The sequence below is a fragment of the Somniosus microcephalus genome, chromosome 26, assembly GCF_052327205.1.
Source record: "Somniosus microcephalus isolate GS21.2 chromosome 26, FLI_Smic_1.0, whole genome shotgun sequence".
In the NCBI taxonomy this organism is placed as follows: Eukaryota; Metazoa; Chordata; class Chondrichthyes; order Squaliformes; family Somniosidae; genus Somniosus; species Somniosus microcephalus.
In genome coordinates, this window is record NC_141012.1 from 6,418,186 (window position 1) to 6,441,931 (window position 23,746).

At 48.6% G+C, this 23,746-nt stretch overlaps 1 protein-coding gene across 1 annotated transcript in view; it reads right to left on the reverse strand.

Annotated features, from left to right (window-relative positions):
* Window positions 1-23,746, reverse strand: part of LOC147100237 (ubiquitin-associated and SH3 domain-containing protein B-like) — a 164,870-nt gene that overhangs the window by 50,072 nt on the left and 91,052 nt on the right. The window contains exon 2 of the mRNA XM_085967699.1: window positions 159-212. Coding sequence (XP_085823825.1) covers window positions 159-212 — 54 coding nt within the window. The remainder of the gene's footprint in view (window positions 1-158; window positions 213-23,746) is intronic.

Sequence of the window (23,746 nt, forward strand, 5' to 3'; positions counted from 1 at the left end):
AATTCACATTAAATCTAGGTTTGTAACAAGAGGTCAAATAGCATCAATCTCCTCTAAAAATTAATAAATGATAACGGTGATTAACATCGGATCACTGTGAGCAAAAGCTGCAAGAGAATATAGTTAACTGCATTTGTAGATATTAATCTCATACCAACCAATCACACGCAGCCTGGACGCTCTTCCCGCCTGTGGATGCTAGCGCCTTTAGTCTGGAAGAAAAAGATGAAAGAAGAATCGTTAACACACTGGGTACGAGACAGGCCCACTCGATCTCTTCAGCCCATTCACCGAGTGCTGTAATCAGTTACCGGCACCTTGCAGTCCTTGCATGTTCCACCTGGGGAGGAGCAAATCTCTGATAACAGATTACCAAACTTGGATTATAACCCGGAGCTCACCGACACTGGAGCAGTCTTGTTACACACACACACACACACACACACACAGTCAGTGCTGGGACACTCAGTCCTGTTACACACAGTCAGTGCTGGGACACTCGGTCCTGTTACACACAGTCAGTGCTGGGACACTCGGTCCTGTTCCACACAGTCAGTGCTGGGACACTCGGTCCTGTTCCACACAGTCAGTGCTGGGACACTCGGTCCTGTTCCACACAGTCAGTGCTGGGACACTCGGTCCTGTTCCACACAGTCAGTGCTGGGTCACTCAGTTGGGAAGGCAGAGGGTATTTTACATTAACTCGAGGCAGGAAAGAGCTGGTCAGTGACCCGGGTGGATTTATTATCCACAGGTACAAGGTTAGAGTGTATCAAACACATCACTCAACACAGGATCAATCTCTCAGTCGGGAGTAAACCACACACATCGCAGTTCTCCCCCCTTTGTCTCCCATGGATTTGTCAACGGTACTTTATATAATCTCTCGAGTCGCCTCTCTCTGTCTCTGGGGAGTGAGCACATCAAATGCAGTTTAATTGCTGTTGCACCTTCATGATCAAACGACCTTGGACGCTATAGACAGACTCACTGACTTCCACTCCCCACCCTCTCCCACCCCATTCCCCACGCCAGCAGATCCATTCAAATAACAGAAGAAGAATCTGGAGACGGAGAGAAAGAAAGAACTTGCATTTCTGCAGCGCTTTTCATGACCTCAGGACGTCCCAAAGTGCTTTACAGCCAATGAAGTACTTTTGAAGTGTAGTCACTGTTGTAATGTAGGAAACACAACAGCCAATTTGCGCACAGCAAGCTCCCACAAACAGCAATGTGATAATGACCAGATAATCTGTTTTAGTGATGTTGATTGAGGGATAAATATTGGCCCCAGGACACCGGGGAGAACTCGCCCGCTCTTCTTCAAAATAGTGCCGTGGGATCTTATAATTCCACCAGAGTTTAACATCTCATCTGAAAGACGGCCCCTCCGACAGTGCGGCGCTCCCTCAGCACTCCACTGGAGTGCCAGCCTGGATTTTGCGCTCAAGTCTCTGGAGTGGGTCTTCAACTCACAGCGTTTTTACTCCGAGGCGAGAGTGCTGCCCACTGAGCCACGGCTCTCACATCGGAGAGAAATTCTGTTCTTAAAAAAAAAACAAGCAAAGTCGAGCAAAATCGAGGCTGCAGGATGTTCAGAGTGCAGCATGTATCCTGTTACATCCATCACTGTCACTAGATGCTAGAGAGAAGATGATGATGATGATGATGAAAGGACTGTACTCAGGGATATTAGCATCGATCAATCAAGCGGTGGGCAATCAGAGAAATCACAATATCCAATTCAATCAGCCTGTCACATTACAGGGAGCGCAAAGACCGAGAGACACCCAGTCAGACCTCATTAGGAACTCATTACATTACAAGGAACACCGACTATGCAACTCTGCTGCCCGTATCCTAACAAAAAAAAACTTACATTTCTACAGCGCCTTTCATGACCACCGGACATCTCTAAGCGCTTTACAGCCAATGAAGTATTTTTGATGTGGAGTCATTGTTGTAATGTAGGAAATGCAGCCAATTTGCACACAGCAAGCTCCCACAAACAGCAATGTGATAATGACCAAATAATTTATTTTTGTTATGTTGGTTGAGAGATAATTATTGGCCCAGGACACCGGGAAGAACTCCCCTGCTCTTCTTCGAAATAGTGCCGTGGGATCTTTTACGTCCACCTGAGAGAGCAGACGGGGTCTCTGTTTAACGTCTCATCTGAAAGACGGCATCTCTGACAGTGCAGCGCTCCCTCAGCACTGCACTGGAGTGTCAGCCTAGCTTTATGTGCTAACACCAAGTCCCGTTCACCCGTGACCTACATTGGCTCCCAATAATTAACGCCACAATTTTAAAATTCTCATCCTTGTTTTCAAATCCCTCCATGGCCTCACCCCTCCCTATCTCTGTAACCTCCTCCATCCCCCACAACCCTCCGAGATCTCTGCGCTCCTCCAATTCTGGCCTCTTGCGCATTCCCGATTTTAGTCGCTCCACCATTGGCGGCCGTGCCTTCAGCTGCCCGGGCCCCAAGCTCTGGAATTCCCTCCCTAAATCTCTCCACCTCTCTCTCCTCCTTTAAGACACAAGAACATAAGAATTAGGAGCAGGAGTCGGCCATTTGGCCCCTCGAGCCTGCTCCGCCATTCAACAAGATCATGGCTGACCTTCGACCTCAACTCCACTTTCCCGCCCGATTTTCATATCCCTCGATTCCCCTAGAGTCCAAAAATCTATCGATCTCAGCCTTGAATATACTCATAGACTCAGCATCCACAGCCCTCTGGGGCAGAGAATTCCAAAGATTCATAACCCTCTGGTGAAGAAATTTCTCCTCATCTCAGTCCTAAATGGCCGACCCCTTATCCTGAGACTGTGGCCCCTTAAAGCAGAGCAGCGTCAAGGCTGCAGGATGTTCAGAGTGCAGTGACGCTCCTTAAAACCTACCTCCTTGACCAAGCTTTCAGCCACTTGTCCCGCTGTCTCCTTATGTGGTTGGGGGTTGTGGTAAACCACTGTCATACCTGTCTGTGTCTGTATGTGTATTCCACTAGGTACAGGTCTGGACATGCCTCGGCTGACTCCTCCCACTATTTCAGGTATATAAGTGGCTACCTCCCAGTCCCTTAGTATTCTGGACGGGTCGACCACTCGAGACAAGACCTTCATTCTTTAGTTAATAAAAGCCTGATTGTTACTCGCTCAACCTCAGTCTTTTGAGTAATTGATGGCGCATCAATTTTATTAACTAAATTTTTTATAATGGAGAAGATCCTCACACCAGCATGCCTGGACCTGGACAGTCGGGAAGCGGACGCTTCCACCAAGTTTGCTCACTGGCTCACGTGCTTCGAGACATTCCTGACTGCCTCCGCTGCGGTCGAAACGGATGCGGACAAACTGTCTGTCCTGTTCTCCAAGGTGAACCACCGAGTGTACTCAGTCATCCGGGACGCGACCTCGTACACAGTCGCCCTCCAGCTCCTCAAGACCCAGTACACGCGCCCTGTGAACGAAGTATACGCTAGGCACCTTCTGGGGAGTCGCAAGCAACAACCTGGGGAATCGACTGAGGAATACCTCCAAGCACTGTCCGTGCTTGGCCGGGCCTGTGGGTGTAAGGCGGTAACACCCACTAAGTACACGGAGGAACTGATCCGGGATGCCTTCGTAGCGGGCCACAGGTCCAACTACACCCGACAGCGACTGCTGGAGCAGAGTGACCTCACCCTCGACAAAGCCTCCGACATCGCACTAACGCTGGACGCAGCCTTCCGGGGCATGGATGCCTACTCCTCTGCACCGTGGACGCCGCGGGGAACGACAACCTGGGACACGGTAGGACAGCCCCATAGCACCGTGCCACCCCAGCCACAGCCCAACAACGGCCCAACTACCGCAGCAGTGTCCCAAAGCCAGACAGCAGTATCCCAAGGCCAGAAATGCTACTTCTGTGGCCAGGCCAAACACCTCAGAGCGCGCTGCCCGGCGAAGAATGCGACCTGCTCGGGCTGCGGGAAAAAGGGACACTACGCCAGCGTCTGCAAGGCCAAAGCCACCCCGAACGCCAGCAGCGCCGCGTGTGGGCCGTGCGAGCCGCCATCTTGGGCCCCCAACAGCGCCGCGTGTGGGCCGTGCGGGCCGCCATCTTGGGCCTCCCCAGCCATGTGCGAACCACCGCAGCAGCAGCCATCTTGGGCGACTCCAGCCACATGGGAATCATGGACGCCGCCATCTTGGACACCAGCCGGGACGCAGCAGACCGCCAACCCCCCCCCCCCCACCATCTGATACTCGCAGCGACACACCGACCCCTACGCTGGCCTCTGTGACGCTGGACCAAACGAGACCGCACCAGCTAGCTCGGTCCAAAATGGACGTTAAGGTAAACGGCCATGCAATAAACTGCCTTTTTGACTCCGGGAGCACAGAGAGCTTCATCCACCCCGACACGGTGCGGAGTTGCTCTCTCCCAGTCCTGCCTGCGCACCAGCGGATTTCTATGGCCTCCGAGTCCCAGTCAGCGGACATTGGCGGCTACTGCGTGGTGACACTAGTAGTAGACGGGACTGTGTTCAATTATTTTAAACTCCTGGTCCTGCCCGACCTCTGCGCTGCCGTTCTACTGGGGTTGGATTTCCAGTGCCACCTCAAAAGCGTTACGATGGCGTACGGTGGCCCCCTCCCCCCACTCACAGTCCGCAGCCAGCAGCCTCCAAATTGCCCGCCGCGCACCAGATGCAACCTCTCCACACTCAAGAGTCCCCCCCCCCCCCCACTGTTTGCTAACCTCACCCCCGACTGTAAGCCCATCGCCACAAAGAGCAGGCGATACAGTGCCGGGGACAGGGTTTTCATCAAAACCGAAGTGGAACGGCTCCTGAAGGAGGGGATTATTGAGGGCAGCTCCAGCCCCTGGCGAGCCCAGGTTGTGGTCGTTAAGACCGGCGAGAAACAACGCCTGGTCATCGACTACAGCCAAACAATAAACCGCTACACCCTGCTGGATGCCTACCCACTCCCCCGCATAGCTGACATGGTCAACCAGATCGCGCAGTACCGCGTCTTTTCGACCATTGACCTGAAATCAGCGTACCACCAGCTCCCCATCAGCCCTGAAGACCGCCAGTATACTGCTTTTGAGGCAAACGGCCGCCTCTATCACTTCCTTAGGGTTCCCTTCGGCGTTACCAACGGGGTCTCCGTCTTCCAAAGGGAGATGGACCGGATGGTCGATCAAAACGAGCTGCAGGCCACTTTCCCTTACCTAGATAATGTGACCATCTGCGACCATGACTTGCAGGACCATGACGCAAACCTCGAGAAATTCCTCCGCACCGCCCAACTCCTGAACCTGACATATAACAAGGAGAAGTGCATATTCCGCACAGACCGCCTCACCATCCTTGGCTGTGTTGTGGAACACGGGGTCATCGGTCCCGACCCGGACCGGATGCGTCCCCTTATGGAACTCCCACTGCCCCACTGCCTAAAAGCTCTGAAGAGGTGCCTAGGGTTTTTTTCCTACTACGTTCAGTGGGTCCCCTACTATGCAGACAAAGCCCGTCCGCTGATCAAGTCCACCTCTTTTCCCGTGACGGCAGAGGCCCGCTTAGCCTTCCACCGTATCAAGGAAGACATTGCCAAAGCCACCATGCACGCAGTGGACGAATCCATCCCCTTCCAGGTGGAAAGCGATGCGTCCGACTTCGCTCTGGCCGCCACCCTTAATCAGGCGGGGAGACCTGTGGCATTCTTCTCACGAACCCTCCAGGGCCCGGAGACCAGACACTCCGCGGTCGAGAAGGAGGCCCAGGCTATCGTGGAGGCTGTGCGTCATTGGAGGCACTACCTGGCCGGAAAACGATTTACCCTGCTCACTGACCAGCGTTCGGTTGCTTTTATGTTCAACAACAAGCAGAGGGGCAAAATCAAAAATGACAAGATCTTGAGGTGGAGAATCGAACTTTCCACCTACAATTACGAGATCTTGTACCGGCCTGGGAAGCTCAATGAACCCCCAGACGCCCTATCGCGTGGCACCTGCGCCAGCACGCAGATCGATAGGCTGAGGGCCCTCCACAATGACCTCTGCCACCCGGGGGTCACCAGGTTCCTCCACTTCATCAAGGCCCGCAACCTGCCTTACTCCATCGAGGAGGTCAGGACCATGACCAAGAACTGCCAAGTCTGTGCTGAGTGCAAACCGCACTTTTATAGACCAGACAGAGCCCACCTGATAAAAGCCACTCGCCCTTTCGAACGCCTGAGCATCGATTTCAAAGGGCCTCTCCCCTCCTCCGACCGCAATGTGTACTTCCTCAACATCATTGACGAGTACTCCCGGTTCCCGTTCGCTATCCCCTGCCCGGACATGACCAGTGCCACGGTCATTAAATCTCTGAACAGCCTCTTCACCTTGTTCGGTTTCCCCAGCTATATCCATAGCGACCGGGGCTCATCGTTTATGAGCGACGAACTCTGCCAGTACCTGCTCGCTAGGGGTATAGCCACAAGCAGGACCACCAGTTACAACCCCCGGGGGAACGGACAGGTGGAAAGAGAGAATGCAACAGTTTGGAAGGCCGCCCTACGAGCCTTAAAGTCTAGGGGCCTTCCGACCTCCCGCTGGCAGGAGGTGCTCCCCGATGCGCTCCACTCGATTCGGTCACTGCTCTGCACTGCCACCAATGCCACCCCTCACGAGAAAATGTTTGTCTTCCCAAGGAAGTCCACATCGGGGACATCGTTACCGCCATGGCTGACGTCCCCAGGGCCGGTACTACTGAGAAGACACGTGAGGGCCAATAAAACGGACCCCCTGGTCGAGAGGGTCGACCTCCTCCACGCCAACCCCCAGTACGCTTACATTGCGTACCCGGATGGGCAGGAGGACACAGTCTCCATACGAGACCTCGCACCCTCGGGGACCGCTGTAACCCACTACCCATTACCACCCCCCCCCACGACCCGATATCCAACCCCAGCAGCCGGCTCGCCTTGGACCGTCACCCACGAGGACTACACTCCAGGGCCCCAGCCTACACGGGACGCGACGCCGGAAGCTCCACCACCCCTGCCGTCGCCACGTCGATCACAGCGGCAGACAAGACCTCCGGAGAGACTCCAATACACGAACTTTTAAATACACTTCACCCCGCCGGACTCATTTTTAAACAAGGGGTGAATGTGGTAAACCACCGTCATACCTGTCTGTGTCTGTATATGTATTCCACTAGGTACAGGTCTGGACATGCCTCGGCTGACTCCTCCCACTATTCCAGGTATATAAGTGACTACCTCCCAGTCCCTTAGTATTCTGGACGGGTCGACCACTCGAGACAAGACCTTCATTCTTTAGTTAATAAAAGCCTGATTGTTACTCGCTCAACCTCAGTCTTTTGAGTAATTGATGGCGCATCAGGGGTCAGTTTTCGTTTCTGCTCATGCTCCCGGGAATAGGATGAACCAGGCTTTCGACCCCCTCCCCGCAGGCTGTACACCAGCAACTAGAGCTCAACAGTTTCAGTTGTTTTCACCCGGTCATCAGTAGTTCCCACCTTATGCCAGGCCTGTGGTGAGGAGCTCTGGGTGGGGCTTAGGTTTTGCAAATTTTTGTTTCTGGAAAATAAAAATTTCCCTTCACCTGGACAAGGCCATTGGAAGCAGGGTAGGAAACGGAGCGTTTAAAAAATTTTTTTTTTTTTTTTTTAAGCAGGGGAAGTTGTGGTGTCAGAGGTATTTGCGAAACGTTTTGGGATTGTGTTGCAACATTTAGTGTCGAGATGGTTTTCTAGTCGTCAGCTTCAAGAGAAAAGCAGCATTACAGTCGCACCACCTCAGGTATCTCAGACGTAAGAAAACTACTAGGCACTTGGTCTAAGCGTTAAACAAAGCTTTAATCAACTGTTTTACAACATGAAGGTCTAGTTGTGTCCTTCACTAGTTCCTATTAAAGAATGTCCTGAGCAAGCTGGGCCCATGCTCGAGTATTTATACTCTCCCTGGACAGCGCCACCAGCAGGCCACCCAGTATTATTTCATAAGTCATTTCCACATAAATGACAAGATTCATGTCACTCTCTGTGCCTCGTATCACTATGAACAACCTGTTAACCATTTGTAACCATGTCACGCTTCGGCTTCCAGACTTCCACACACCATTTTTAAAAAGTGACTAAATGTTAACCCTGTAGTATTCCCATTGATTTATTCAGTAATCCCACTGCTTGAGAACTGAGCCACACAGATCAGGACTTGATCCCCAGTCTGCACTGCACGAGCTGATCTTAGCCCTGGGCAGTGATGGGGACGCCACAACTTGCCTCAGTACCCATGGACGAGGGAAGGGGGTGGTAATAATCCAGGGTTCCTGCGCTTATTTGCAACCCGGTGACCCGAACTGGAATGAGCGCACGCGTGGGTGTCAGTCAAGGTCGGGATCAGGACGAGTTGCTACAGCCTCCCATGGTTGAATAGCGTGCAGCTGCCAACACCAATGAAACTATACCTCAGATGAGCCCAAGGGGGAGAAAATATAAGGTGGCATCAGAACAGAGACAAGATAGTTTGTGACAGACGTAGAGAGAGAGAGAGAGAGAGAGAGAGAGAGACACACACAGAGAGAGACACAGAGAGAGACACACACAGAGACAGAGCGACAGAGAGAGAGAGAGACACAGAGAGAGAAAGAGAGACACACACAGAGAGAGACGTTAGACCATCTGTCTCTCGCCTCCAGATTCTATCAAACAAGCTTATCTTCTGCCCAGTTGTCGGTAGGAGGTGGAGACGTCTAATCCACCCAGTCATCGACTCTACCCAACTACCAATTCTAATATTTGTGAAATATTTGTATTAGTGCAGTTCTTGGAGCCTGCGAACGCTGCAGGTGATGTTTAACAGAAATGAAAAAAGCAAATGCAACAGTTGAAAGTGGAAAAAGGAGAGCAGTCGCTCAGAAAGGGTTAATGACAACCCTGGCAAACCACCAACCTAAATGGATGTGGTCTCCAAAGGAGGTGATGGCAAGGTCACCAGTAATGGACTTCAATCACGCTCCCATCAAGTCGGGATTTTTCTTTTACCTACTTACGATGATATTAGCGTGCATTTCCCTCATTCATTATTACACAGTTCATAAACAGCCCATTAAGCGGCACGTTGGTGAGTGCGACACATTGATCCACTTCAGACGCCGGTTAAGAGGCCTTCGCAGGAGACAGAGGTTTTGTCAAGCCGGCAACGTGCTTCTTGATTGAGGAGTGCGGAAGTTGACCAAAGTGCTTTCAAAAGCTCATTTAAAAAGCGGAAAATCTGCATTTATATAGAAGCTCATCACCTCTCGGAATATTTCAAAGTGCTTCGCATGCAATGAATTACTTTCGAAGAGCCGAGACTGTTGCTATGTGGGCAAGGGTGGCAGACATTTTGCACACAGCAAGATCGCACAAATGGCACCGAGACAAACGGCCAGTTGATGAGGCTTGTTTGGTGGTGTTGGTTGAGGGAGGAATGTTGGCCTAGAAAACCCGGACTAAACACCCAGCCCATCTTCAAAAAGTGACAAGCGAGGGTTAAACCAGAGGAACGAAGGATTGGACACATTCTGACACACAGGTAGAAAAATATATACACTAAGGGACAATTTTCTTAAAACATCAGGGAGGATAGGAAAAATAATAAATCCAATAGAGAATTCAGGAGAAACTTCTTTATCCAGAGAGTGGCGAGAATGTGGAACTCGCTACCAAATCAAAATCAAATCAACTTTATTGTCATTGTTAGTGCACAAGTGCAGTACAACGAAATGTAGGCTTGCGGCTCCCGAGAGTGTACATTTAGATTAAGACATTTAAACATTCAACATACATTTGGCTTATAATACATTAACATAAACATAACCACAGGGAGTGGTTGAGGCGAATAGTGTAGATGCATTTAAGGGGAGGCTGGACAAGCACACGAGGGAGAAGGGAATAGAGGGTTACGCTGATAAGGTGAGGTGAGGAGGGTGGTGTGGAGCATAAACACCAGCATGGACCAGTTGGGCCGAATGGCCTGTTTCTGTAAAATTCTATGTAATGCTACGTGAAAAGTAATGCTTTAAATTAATCGATCGCTGTTATACCTTGAGCACTACAACACACAGTCAGAGAGAGATTTATTCAGAGCTTTCAGTCAGGAGAGTGGAGAGAGCCCATGATGGAACCGATTGTTCCTGGTCTAATGGAAAGAGTGGGTCTGGACAGGTCACGTGGCCTCTCCGTGTTCTATGCTTTCTTAATCTTTTCCCCACTTCCCTCTTGTCCTGGCCTGAATGTATTGACACGCAATGGGTTGTAATTCCATGGGCCCCACAACACCAAGGAACCATTGTTCACGCGAGGGGAGACTGGACACTGAGCGATGGCTGGCCAGTCAACCATGGGAGTATCGCAGGTGAACCAGCTTCCCTCCTCAATAATGTGCGTCCATTTTATAGCAGGGGTTTGCTGGAGAGCAAATCAAGATTGGGACCCTCGAGTGTGAACCAAACTTGGGATCGGAATACGATTAACTTCCGCACCGGAAGAGCAAATTTACCAATTGGGCCATCAGAATTGTGGTGGTTTTAGTTTCTGAAACACAGACATAAAAGAGAGAGGGTGCCCGGTCTGATTGCCAGTCCATGCTGACTTAGACAATGTCAGCTGGGCAGCTGTTGTGGCATGACACTTGGCCGCCGAGCTCAGAGTTGGGAGAAGGAAGAATCGGCCAGGGTTTTTGCTCCCGATTCCCATTCACGAACAGCTGCCAGAAACCGCTCGTGTGGGTCTCCATCCGATGACTCTTGCTACAGTGTGGCCCCCTGCGTGTGCGTGCGCGCGCACAGGTGCGTTTAGGTTGAGCACTGGATTGGGCCCTCCTGTGATGATCCCATGGTCGAGTTGGCATCAAGACTCATACGTGAGGAATGCTATTTGGGCAGGGTAGCAGAGGGCAGCTCGTGTCCGTGGGACCACACCCCACGAGAGTTTCAGCACTTTCAGAACAGACAGAGCACAAGTGAAACACAGCTCACACACAACTGTGAGAGTGGGAGACTGCCGAAGTGAGGAATCAGTGTGGTCCAAGACACCATCATCTAGATGGAAACTCCAAACTCCCACCTTCACATGAAGCCGCAACTGAAGCTGAAATTTTATTAGGTTCGTTAAAATTCCAATTTTGGAATTAAATTCTGAACACAGAGATCAAGATTCCAACTTGAAGTCCTCCCAGGGGGGAAATCTTCCAGAGTTCCCAGTCCGAATCACTAACCACTGACCTATGTTGTAGTTGGCAAAAGAGCAGCGGAGTTCTCCCCGGTGTCCTGGCTAATATTTATCCCTCAATCAACATCAGGTCATTATCTCATTTCTGTTTGTGGGAGCTTGCTGTTTGCAAATTGGCTGCCGTGTTTCCTACATTACAACAGTGACTACACTTCAAAAAGTACTTCACTGGCTGTAAAGCGCTTTGGAACGTCCGGTGGTCGTGAAAGGCGCTGTAGAAAGGTAAGCGTTTTTTTTTTTAAACTGGTACAACCTGAGTTTTATGCAGCTGTTGGGTTTTGGATGGTGGCAGTCAGCTGGTGGAATTACTACAGAGTTCACTGTTTCTGTAATGTGTGGAAAGAAAAGCAGTTGACCTTTGTTTCCACAACCATCACCACAAAGCTCAGCGTAAACATGAACATACAGACAGGCACCCTCTTCAACTGTTCCAAAAACAACTAGAGAACAGCTCAGGAATCCAGCCAGTAAATATTAGCACACTCCCGGGGACCCCCTGTAATTATTAACACACTCCCGGAGACCCCCTGTAAATATTAACACACTCCCGGGGACCCCCTGTAATTATTAACACACTCCCGGAGACCCTCCTGTAATTATTAACACACTCCCGGAGACCCTCCTGTAATTATTAACACACTCCCGGAGACCCCTGTAAATATTAACACTCCCGGAGACCCCCTGTAATTATTAACACACTCCCAGGTACTCTTTACAAATGTTAACACAAGCTAAAAATATTTTTATAACTAATAAACGAAAGTGTTAAAAGAAAATGGAAAAAAAACACACAATTTAACGGCCCATGATTCTTCTGCTCCTAGCAGTGAAATTAATCTTTCATTCCCGAAGACTCCAGGATAATCCGGGAGAGTTGGAAGCCTTACGGATGAGACCGTCTCGGAGGGAATGTTCAAGAGGTAGGCATCAAGGGCTGCTAAAGAGCGAGGTCAGCCCTGGCACCAAGAAATGTTGGCACAGCAGCCGAGACCGAGGGATGCTTGGAGCCATTTCGGAAACAGCTGGATGGTGGAATGAAGAAAAACAGTAACGTCGACACTCAAAAGGATGAGATCAGGCGGGCCGAGGGAATTTCTTTCTCCAAACCTATCTTGTGATCTCACAACGCTTTTGCACATCAAAGAGCAAACATTTCTTCAGAACGTCCTTGGGAGGCCAAGTTTTTAGTAAATATTTTTGTTCTGTTAACAGATAAACAGGATCTGCGTTGTGTAAGTTTTGCCAAATAGTAAGTAATTAATCCAAGATTATTTCTTACTGATTTATTTAGGGAGGTGCAAACTCATTGTTCACATATTGTCATTTGAGAATTCCCAGTGGCTTAGCAAAGTTTATACATAGATACATAGAGATAGGAACAGGAGTAGGCCATTCGGCCCTTCGAGCCTGCTCCGCCATTCAATGAGATCATGGCTGATCTTCGTCTGAGATCATAGCTGATCTTACCAGTTCAGTACCCCGTCCCCGCCTTTTCTCCGTAACCCTTAATCCCCTTAGCCTTCAGAAATATATCCAATTCTCTCTTGAAAATATTTATTGAATTAGCCTTCGCAGCCCTCTGTGGCAGGGAATTCCACAGGCTCACCACTCTTTGAGTGAAGAAATTCTTCCTCATCTCTGTTTTAAATGATTTGCCCGCTATTTTTAGACTGTGGCCCCTGGTTCTGTGCTCCCCGGCCATTGGAAACATTCTCTCTGAATTCAGCCTGTCCAGGCCTGCCATAATTTTATATGTTTCGATGAGATCCCCTCTCAATCTTCTAAACTCCAGTGAGTACAAGCCCAAACTATTTAATCTCTCTTCGTAGGTCATTCCCGCCATTCCAGGTATCAGCCTGGTGAATCGCCGTTGCACTCTTTCCATGGCAAGAACATCCTTCCGCAGATGGGGCGACCAAAACTGTACACAATACTCCAGATGCGGTCTCACCAGCACCTTGTACAGCTGTAGTAAGGTATCCCTATTCCTATACTCGAACCCCCTTGATATGAAGGCCAACATACCATTTGCCTTCTTAATCGCCTGTTGCACCTGCATGCTCTCCTTCAGTGACTGGTGCACAAGAACACCCAGGTCCCTCTGCACTTCCCCATCTCCCAATCTATTGCCATTTAGATAATAATCTACCCTCCTGTTTTTACCCCCAAAGTGGATAACCTCGCATTTATCCACATTATAGTGCATCTGCCACGTATCCGCCCATTCCCCCAACCTGTCCAAATCGCACTGTAGCCTCCTGACATCCTCATCAGAGCCCACCCCTCCTCCTAGTTTAGTGTCGTCAGCGAATTTGGAAATATTGCATCCAATTCCCTGATCCAGATCATTTATATATATTGTGAACAGCTGGGGTCCCAGGACAGATCCTTGCGGCACCCCGCTGGTCACTGCCTGCCACTCCGAAAACGAGCCGTTTATTCCAACTCTCTGTTTTCTATCCGCCAGCCAGTTCTCTATCCACGTTAATACTTTGCCCCCAATCCCATGAGCCTTAATTTTGCATGATAATCTTTTGTGTGGAACCTTATCGAAGGCTTTCTGGAAGTCAAGGTACACCACATCCACTGGCTCTCCCCCATCTATTCTACCAGTTACCTCCTCAAAAAATTCCAGCAGATTAGTCAAACACGATTTACCCTTTGTAAATCCATGTTGACTCTGTCCGATCCTTTCCCCATTTGTCAAGTGCTCCGCTATTTTATCCTTAATAATGGACTCTAGCATTTTGCCCACGACCGATGTAAGGCTTACTGGTCTATAATTCCCTGCTTTCTCTTTACCCCCCTTTTTAAATATTGGGGTAACATTAGCTACCCTCCAATCCACGGGTACTGTTCCCGAGTCAATGGAGTTCCGGAAGATGATCCTTAGAGCATCTGCTATCTCCAGGGCCACCTCCTTAAGTACCCTAGGATGTAGTTTATCAGGCCCCGGGGATTTGTCGGCCTTCAGTCCCCTCAACTTACCCAACACCATATCCCTAGAGATACTAATTTCTGTCAGCTCCTCCCTCTCATTAGTCCCTATGTTTGCCGATATTCCTGGGAGGTTATTTGTGTCCTCCTTTGTGAATACAGAGCCAAAGTATGAGTTTAATTGGTCTGCCATTTCCTTATTCTCCATTATATATTCTCCCGAATCGGACTGCAAGGGACCGACTTGGGATTTTACCAGTCTTTTCCTCCTGATATACCGATAAAAGCTTTTGCAGTCTGTCTTTATGTTTGCTGCAAGTTTACTTTCGTATTCTATTTTCCCCTTCCTGATTAATCCCTTTGTCCTCTTTTGCTGTATCCTGTACTGCCCCCAATCTTCCGGTCTGGTGCTTTTTTTTGCCAGTTGATATGCCCTTTTTTTTAATTTATTTTTTATTTATAGAGTCATAGACTGACACAGCACAGGAGGCCATTTGGCCCATTGTGCCTGTGCCGGCTCTTTGAACGAGCTCTCCAATTAGTCCCACTCCCCCGCTCTTTACCCACAGCCCTGCAAATTTCTCTTTTCAAGTATTTATCCAATTCCCTTTTGAAAGTTACTATTGAATCTGCTTCCACCGCCCTTTCAGGCAGCGCATTCCAGATCACAACTTGCTGCGTAATTATTTAATTATAATTGGTTCTTTTGCCAATTATCTTAAATCGGTGCCCTCTGGTTACCGACCATTTTCCCACTGGAAACAGTTTCTCTTTATTTACTATATCAAAACCTGCCACGATTTTGAACACCTCTATCAAATCTCCTCTTAACCTTCTCTGCTCGAAGGAGAACAATCCCAGTTTCTCCAATCTCTCCACATTGAAGTATCCTCATCCCTGGTACCAGTCCAGTAAACCTCTGCTGCACACTCTCCAAGGCTGTGACATCCTTCCTAAATTGTGGTGCCCAGAATAGAACACAAGACTCTATGGACCAATATCCTGTTGACGGTCCAAACAACATCCATATAAGCAGCCAACCAGTGAGGCATTGTGACAAACACCCAGGAAGAACCCACCGCCCCCGTCCCCACTCCACCGGACCTCTCCCCAAGTGTTGCCACGTCTCCACGTTACTGTCTGTGATTGGCTGGTTTACATTTACCTCAATGATGAATGGTATTCAGAGCCACAGATATCATTCCTAGGGCAACAGCTGGAACTGTAGTCTACTCTAAGGAGCCAGATATAAAAATAAAAGATCTTGCTCTTGCTTATTCACTATTTGTTTAAACACAAAGACACTTCTCTACGGCCACATGAATTACCCCCTCCCCCACAAGCCCATTTTTCTCCTCTCCTCTCTTGAAATTTCCAAGTCTTGTTGGGGTATGGGTTCCATGGACACTGTCGTATGTCATCCAAATGGCCATCGTTTGGTATTACCCTAGTCAGTCAGTCAGTCAGTCTTTGCAACATATTTGACGGTGAAGGGAATCCCATCTCACTTGACCGACAACCAGCTGAACAAACACACACACACCCCTCGTTTCTGGAGAGGGCCGAATTTTCCCCTCTCAAGTCAGTGGACATCAAGAATCGACCTTGGGGTTGGTTTGGTTCCGTACCTCGCTGGCTCGCACCTTCACCCACTGGGAGAATTACCCATCTACATTTTAAAGAAAACTGAATCCATTTTGGTTTCTGGCAGCTCCCAGCATTTCACCAAAAGCGTTTGGTGGGCTAATAAATGGAGAGGCTGTAAACCCCGGCTCGCTATGAACCATCTGCTCCAGGTGTCGGCCATGGCTCAGTGGGCAGCACTCTCGCCTTTGGGTCAGAAGGTTGTGGGTTCATAGTCCCACTCCAGAGGCTCGAGCACAGAAATCTAGGCTGGCAGTACTGAGGGAGTGCTGTCCTTCGGACGAGACGTTAAACGGAGGCCCCGTCTGCTCTCTCAGGTGGACATAAAAAATCCCATGGTCAGTATTTCGAAGAGCAGGGGAGTTCTCCCCCGTGTCCTGGGGCCAATATTCATCCCTCAGTCAACATCACTAAAACAGATCATCTGATCGTTATCACATTGCTGTTTGTGGGATCTTGCTGTGTGCCAATTGGCTGACATGTTTCCTACATCACAACAGTGACTACACTTCAAAATGTACTTAATTGGCTGTAAATCGCTTTGGGACGTCCTGTGGTTGTGAAAGGGCCTATAGAAATGCAAGTCTTTCTTTTCCCCATGTGCTTGTAATAAATGAAGAGCCTTCAGAAGTTCTCGCTGGTGGTCAGAGAACAAACCCAAAACTGTTTGCTCTAAAAAATGGTTTTGTTGAGTATGACATGAGTCACCGCCTCCTCACCCCTCCCAGCGAGAAACTGAGTGTGCCTTCCATCTCGCCCCCGCACAGTGGCCAGTCCTCAATCATAAAACATTTATTAAAAACCTGAGAGGAACAGTTCACAAGGGAGCTCTGACGTGCTGCTGAGCGTTTGCACTGACCCCATACAGCACGAGTGTAACAAATTACACGGCAGGCGTGAAATGTACATATGTCGGCTGCAAGCAATCTCACACGCTCATCTCACCCTCGTCAGTCCCCCCGATTCGGGGCGAGAGGAGAGTACGTGGTAAACTCTCGAGGTGTGTGTGGCCAGGAGCTCAGGCTGCAACACACAAGAGAGTGAATTGTTTCCTTTAACTCATTGGCCTCTGGTACATCCCCCACTTCCTTTGCCCCACCATTGGTGGCCGTGCCTTCAGCTGCCTGGGCCCCCGAGCTCTGGAATTCCCTCCCTAAACCTCTCCGCCTCACTAGAAAGATAGAAGATAGGAGCAGGAGTAGGCCATTCGGCCCTTCGAGCCTGCTCCGCCATTCAATGCGATCATGGCTGATCATCCAAATTCAGTACCCGGACCCTGCTTTCTCCTTGATCCCTTTAGCCTTAAGAAATATATCCAATTCCTTCTTGAATATATTTAATGAATTGGCCTCTACTGCCTTCTGTGGTAGAGAATTCCACAGGTTCACCACTCTCTGGGTGAAGAAATTCCTCATTTCTGTCCTAAATGTCCTACCCCTTATCCTTAGACTGTGACCCCTGGTTCTGGACTCCCCGACCATCGGGAACATCCTTCCTGCATCTAGTCTGTCTAGCCCTATCAGAATTTTATAAGTTTCAATGAGATCCCCTCTCATTCTTCTAAACTCCAGCGAGTACAAGCCCAATCGACCCAATCTCTCCTCATACGTCATTCCTGCCATCCCAGGTATCAGCCTGGTGAATCTTCGCTGAACTCCTTCCATGGCAAGAACATCCATCCTCAGATAAGGCGACCAAAACTGCACACAATACTCAAGGTGTGGTCTCACCAAGGCCCTGTACAACTGCAGCAAGACATCCTTGTTCCTGCACTCGAATCCTCTCGCTACGAAGGCCAAGATACCATTTGCCTTCTTAACCGCCTGCTGCACCTGCATGCTTACCTTCAGCGACTGGTGCACAAGGACACCCAGGTCGCGTTGCACTTCCCCTTCTCCCAATCTATTGCCATTCAGATAATAATCTGCCTTCCTGTTTTTGCCACCAATGTGTATAACCTCACATTTATCCACGTTATATTGCATCTGCCATGCTTCTGCCCAATCACCCAACCTGTCCAAATCATCCTGGAGTTTCTCAGCATCCTCCTCACAGCACACATGTCCACCCAGCTTTGCGTCGTCTGCAAATTTGGAGATATTACATCTAGTTCCCTTGTCTAGATCATTAATATATATTGTGAATAACTGGGGTCCAAGGACTGATCCCTGCGGTACCCCACTAGTCACTGCCTGCCACTCTGAAAAAGACCCATTTATTCCAACCCTTTGCTTTCTGTCTGCCAACCAGTTTTCTATCCAAGTCAATACCTTGCCCCCAATCCCATGTGCCTTAACTTTACACACTAATCTCTTATGCGGGACCTTATCGAAAGCCTTCTGAAAGTCCAAATATACCACATCCACTGGTTCTCCCTTATCTATTTTACCAGTTACATCCTCAAAAAATTCCAGTAGATTAGTCAAGCACGATTCACCTTTTGTAAATTCATGTTGACTTTGTCCAATCCTGTCACTGTTTTCTCACTACCTCTCACTCCTCCTTTAAGACGCTCCTTAAAACCTACCTCTCACTTGTCTTAATGTCTCCTTCTTTGGCTCGGTGTCAGTTTTTGTCTGATTAAGCTCTTTCAAAGCACCATGGGAAGTTTAACGACATTGAAGGCGCTATATAAATACAAGTTTCTGTTGCACGTTTGAGGGGATGATCCAAAGACTTCAATCAAATATTATTGGACCAGCATGAGTTGTTCGCTAGTACTAGATGTAATGTGCATGCCTATTTTTCCATTTTTACAAGCATAAAACTCAAGTTATCTTAACTTCTTTCCCGATCCTACTTTGTAATGTGGGAATGTAGGCTCCTATCGAGTTGTGAAGAGCAGCATCGAATTCAGCCTCGAAATCTGTCTCACAAAAAAAGGACTCTCTGTAGCTGTTGCAAAATCATAATTTTGTTTATTAAAAAAAAACTTTGGGTTTTTGTTACTTTCAACAGAGGGGAGTGTGATAAAAATGATAACTTCCGGGAAGTTATGTCATCACTTCCTGTGAACTATGAACTATGAACTGTGTACATACCTCACTTCCTGTCATATGTCACTTCCTGTTGGACTGGTATAAATACTGGTCTGTTCAGTATTGTAAGAGGCTTCTACCAGAGGCATGGTAAAGACCTCTCGTGTATATAGTGTGTTTATAAGTTACTTAAAGCTTACTTTAAAGTTACTTGATGGTAAGTCTCCTTTTTCTTACATCAATTTAAGTAACTTAGTATTTACACTGACAAATACTAGACCTTCAGACAAACTCGGAAGTTAAGGATCCAGGGAACCACCCATCATGGAGAAAATCCTTAAACCTATTCGTCTGGACTTGGACCCGAATACACCAGCAGCTGGCAGGGTATGGAAGCATTGGTATCGTACTTTTGAGAATTTTCTGGATGAATGTAAAGTGGATGCTCCTGCTAAATTGAAGATACTTGTCAATTATGTGACCCCAAAAGTGTTCGAATATGTTGATGACTGGGATAATTACGAAGAGGTGATTCGGGCACTTAAGAAACTGTATGCGAAGACCCCAAATGAGGTCTATGCTAGACATCTACTGGCCACAGCCCGACAAGGGCCAGGGGAGTCAATTGACGAATTCCTGCAAGAACTTCGCAGGCTCAGCGTAGATTGTAACTTTCAGGCAGCCTCAGCTGAGCTGTACCGCCAAGAAATGATTCGTGATGCTTTCATCTGCGGGATTGCCTCTCCATTTATATGCCAGCGTCTACTAGAAAGTAAAACACTTGAGCTACAAAAAGCTTTTGACCTAGCTTGTTCACTGGATTTGGCAAAGAGAAATGCAGACCTCTATCAGCTGCCCAGATCTCGATCTGCTGCTGTAGCTGCAACCAGACAATTCAAGCGGTCTTAGGTGAACCCTATCATGGGGGAATCTAATTCTGATAATTCTGATGAAGAAGAGGAGGACGACCCCACTTAGCAGCCTCTTGGCAATCTAGGAAGGAATGCTTCTTTTGTGGAGATGCTTTTCACCCTAGGAAAACCTGCCCTGCTCGCAATGCAATCTGCAGTTATTGCGGGAAAAAAGGACACTTTGCTAAAGTTTGCCTATCAAGGGCCTCTACGAGGGCCAATCCAGCTAAGGCCTACCGAACTGCCCCAATTAGGTCCTAGCTGGAGCATCTTGATAGGCCCTATCAAGCTTCCTCTCGAGCTCTCTCCCGAAGAAGCACACCGAGAGTTTTAGCCACTCTCTGTGCAACGACACCAATTACAGCTGCTTGCCCACAGAACCTGTCTCATGCAGCCACAAAAATTTCAATTAAAGGGCATACCTTAGATGCCTTAATTGACTCAGGAAGTACTGATAGTTTCATTAAGGAACAGATTGTTGCGAAATTGAAACTACATGTCTTCCCATCGGACCAGGCAACTGCGATGGCCCAGTCATCACTTAATACCAGAATCTCCGGCTTTTGTGTTGTTGATATGACACTTCATGGTCGTATGTATCCCTCCACCCGACTTTCGGTGCTCAAGGACTTATGTAGTGATCTCCTCTTAGGGCTGGACTTCCAAAAACAGCATAAGAAACTCACCATTGAGTTTGGTGGATCCAAACCCGGACTTACTATTTCTAATATACCGTCTAAATTACCATTTTGTGCATTATCAGCAGCTTCACTTGATGAACCCTCATTATTTGCCAGTATTCCGCCTCAATGCCAACCGATAATAACGAAATCGCGGCGCTTTAATCAGGAAGACCAATCTTTTATTGCGGCTGAAATCTCTCGACTTCTAGCAGAGGATATCATTGAACCATGTTCGTCGCCCTGGCGGGCTCAAGTCGTCATTGTCAAGAACCCTCTAAAACCTCACAAACAGCGACTATGCATCGATTATTCGCAAACCATCAATCAATATACCGACTTGGACGCCTACCCATTGCCACGCATTGATGATATGGTTAATAAACTGGCCTAATACAAAGAGTTCTCAACTTACGATTTAAAAAGTGCCGATCATCAGTTACCCTTGAAGGTCTCAGATAAGCAGTACACAGCCTTTGAGGCTAATGGACGGCTGTACCAATTTCGTCGCCTCCCATTCGGGGTTACTAATGGAGTGGCTGTCTTTCAACGGGCAATGGATGGCCTGGTTAAGCAGGAAAACCTAAGGGACACTTTTCCCTATCTTGATAACATTACCATTGCAGGTCACGATCAACAGGAACACGACTCCAACCTCCAAAAATTTCGGGATGCCCTCCATCGCCGTAATTTGACCCTGAATGAATCCAAATCTGTTGAGTCGCAACCGACCATCAACATCCTTGGCTACTGCGTAGGCAATGGTATCATTAAGCCAGACCCAGAAAGACTTCGCCCGCTCCAAGAGCTCCCGTCACCTAAGAATCCGGCTTCTTTACGTCGGGCTCTCGGTCTGTTTGCATACTACGCTAAATGGATTCCTCATTTTTCGGACAAAATCCAACCCTTGCTGCATGCTAGATCATTTCCACTGGGAACAGCGGCTGTTGCAGCCTTTAACCTTCTCAAAAAACAGTTGGAGAAAGCGGCTCTTCACTCCATTGATGAGAATCTCCCTTTCGTGGTTGAATGTGATGCCTCGGAGGTGGCGATCTCGGCTACTCTGAATCAGGAAGGTCGTCCTGTAGCATTTATGTCCAGGACCTTACAAGGTGCCGAGCTACATTATCCTCCGGTTGAGAAAGAAGCCACAGCCATCATAGAGGCAGTACGGAAGTGGAACCATTTTCTAGCTCGCCAGCACTTTACATTGATCACGGACCAACGATCAGTCGCCTTCATGCTCGATAATCGAAAACGAACCAAAATTAATAATAATAAAATACAACTTTGGAGGATGGAACTGGCCTCTTTTGGTTATACCATTCTCTATCGGCCTGGCAAGGAGAATGTGGCCCCGGACACCCTCACACGGGCATTCTGCTCCACTATGTCATCCTCCACTCTCATGGATGTCCACAATGGTTTGTGTCATCCTGGCGTTACGCGCATGCTACATTTCGTACGATCACGGAATCTCCCTTTTTCCACTGGAGATGTAAAGAAAATATGCTCAGAATGCCGGCTTTGTGCGGAATTAAAACCTCAGTTCTTCCGCCCCTCAGATGGTATACTCATACATGCAACCCAACCGATGCAACGACTTAGCATCGATTTTAAGGGACCAGTGCCCTCTTCAACTCGGAACACATATTTGCTCACCATGATCGACGAATATTCACGTTTTCCGTTTGCCTTCCCCTGCTCCAATATGCTGGCATCCACAGTAATCTGCTGCCTTGAGCAGGTATTTTCTCTCTGTGGCATGCCGGCTTATATTCACTCAGATCGGGGTCCATCCTTTATGTCAAGGGAACTCAAGGACTACCTCTCAGAACGGGGAATTGCTACAAGCAAAACAACACCATACCATCCCATCGGAAATGGGCAGGTAGAGAGGTATAACGGTATCATCTGGAATTCCGTACGTCTCGCTTTAAGATCTCGGGGCCTACCAGACCAGCAATGGGAAACAGTGCTTCCGGATGCATTGCACTCTATACGGTCCCTGCTTTCTACAGCCACAAATACTACACCTCATGAGCGGTTCTTTGGATTCCAGCGTCGCTCATCTCATGGGACATCATTCCCGTCATGGCTAACTACTCCTGGACCTGTATTACTCCGAAGATACGTTCGGACGTCTAAAAATGACCTTCTTGTAGACGAGGTCGAACTAACCGATGCCAACCCCACCTATGCAAACATACGATATTCCGACGGCCGAGAATCTACCGTATCATTACGGGATCTGGCTCCCTGCCCACCAGGACCTAGTGGGACATCGGGTGATGGCATTTCACCAGGAAACTCTTGGGACCTATCGGGTACCCCTCTCCAGGATCCTGATCGGACACCAACTAGCTTGGTGCCGGTAGAACCCCGTGCTCAAGGTTGCGACCCTCCCAGTACCGCGCATGAAAGTACTGATCCGCCACAGACCAGCTCTGCACCTCCTTCTGAACAGAGGCAGTCCGACTTTGAACCTATTGGGGCTCGTACTCGAAGCCATGATCTCCCCGACCCTTCACAGGGCAATCCAGGCCACACAGACTCTGACCAATGGCCAACCGCATGTAAGCGGACCAGCGACCCTCTACGACGGGAATCCAAACGGGTGCGACTCTTCCTTGTTCGACGGCTGCGGACCAAAAGGTAGACCACAGCCTCCTAATCCTGCAGGAGGGAAGAATGTGATAAAAATGATAACTTCCGGGAAGTTATGTCATCACTTCCTGTGAACTATGAACTGTGTACATACCTCACTTCCTGTCATGTCACTTCCTGTTGGACTGGTATAAATACTGGTCTGTTCAGTATTGTAAGAGGCTTCTACCAGAGGCATGGTAAAGACCTCTCGTGTGTATATAGTGTGTTTATAAGTTACTTAAAGCTTACTTTAAAGTTACTTGATGGTAAGTCTCCTTTTTCTTACATCAGGGAGACTTCCCAAAAATTCTGTTTCCCCTGTAAGTGCAAGAGTCAGGAACCCTGTGAAAGCGGAATAAAGAGAACAAGATAAAAATAAAAACTACATCCGAGAGTGATGTCACAAATGAGGTGGTTGACCTCTGACCTTGTTCTACAGCCGAGCTCTCAAAGCCTTATTCCACGCCGAGCGGCGAACTTCTGTCGTTCTTCGGCAGCCATATTCATTATTAAACCGTCACTCAGTGGGCAGCACTCTTGCCTCGGAATCAGAAGGGCATGGGTTCGAGCCCCACTCCAGAGACTCAAGCTCATAAAAGCTAGCATAGGCTGACACTCCGAGTTCCAGTACGGAGGGAGCGCCACACTTTTGAAGGGGCCATCGTTCAGATGAG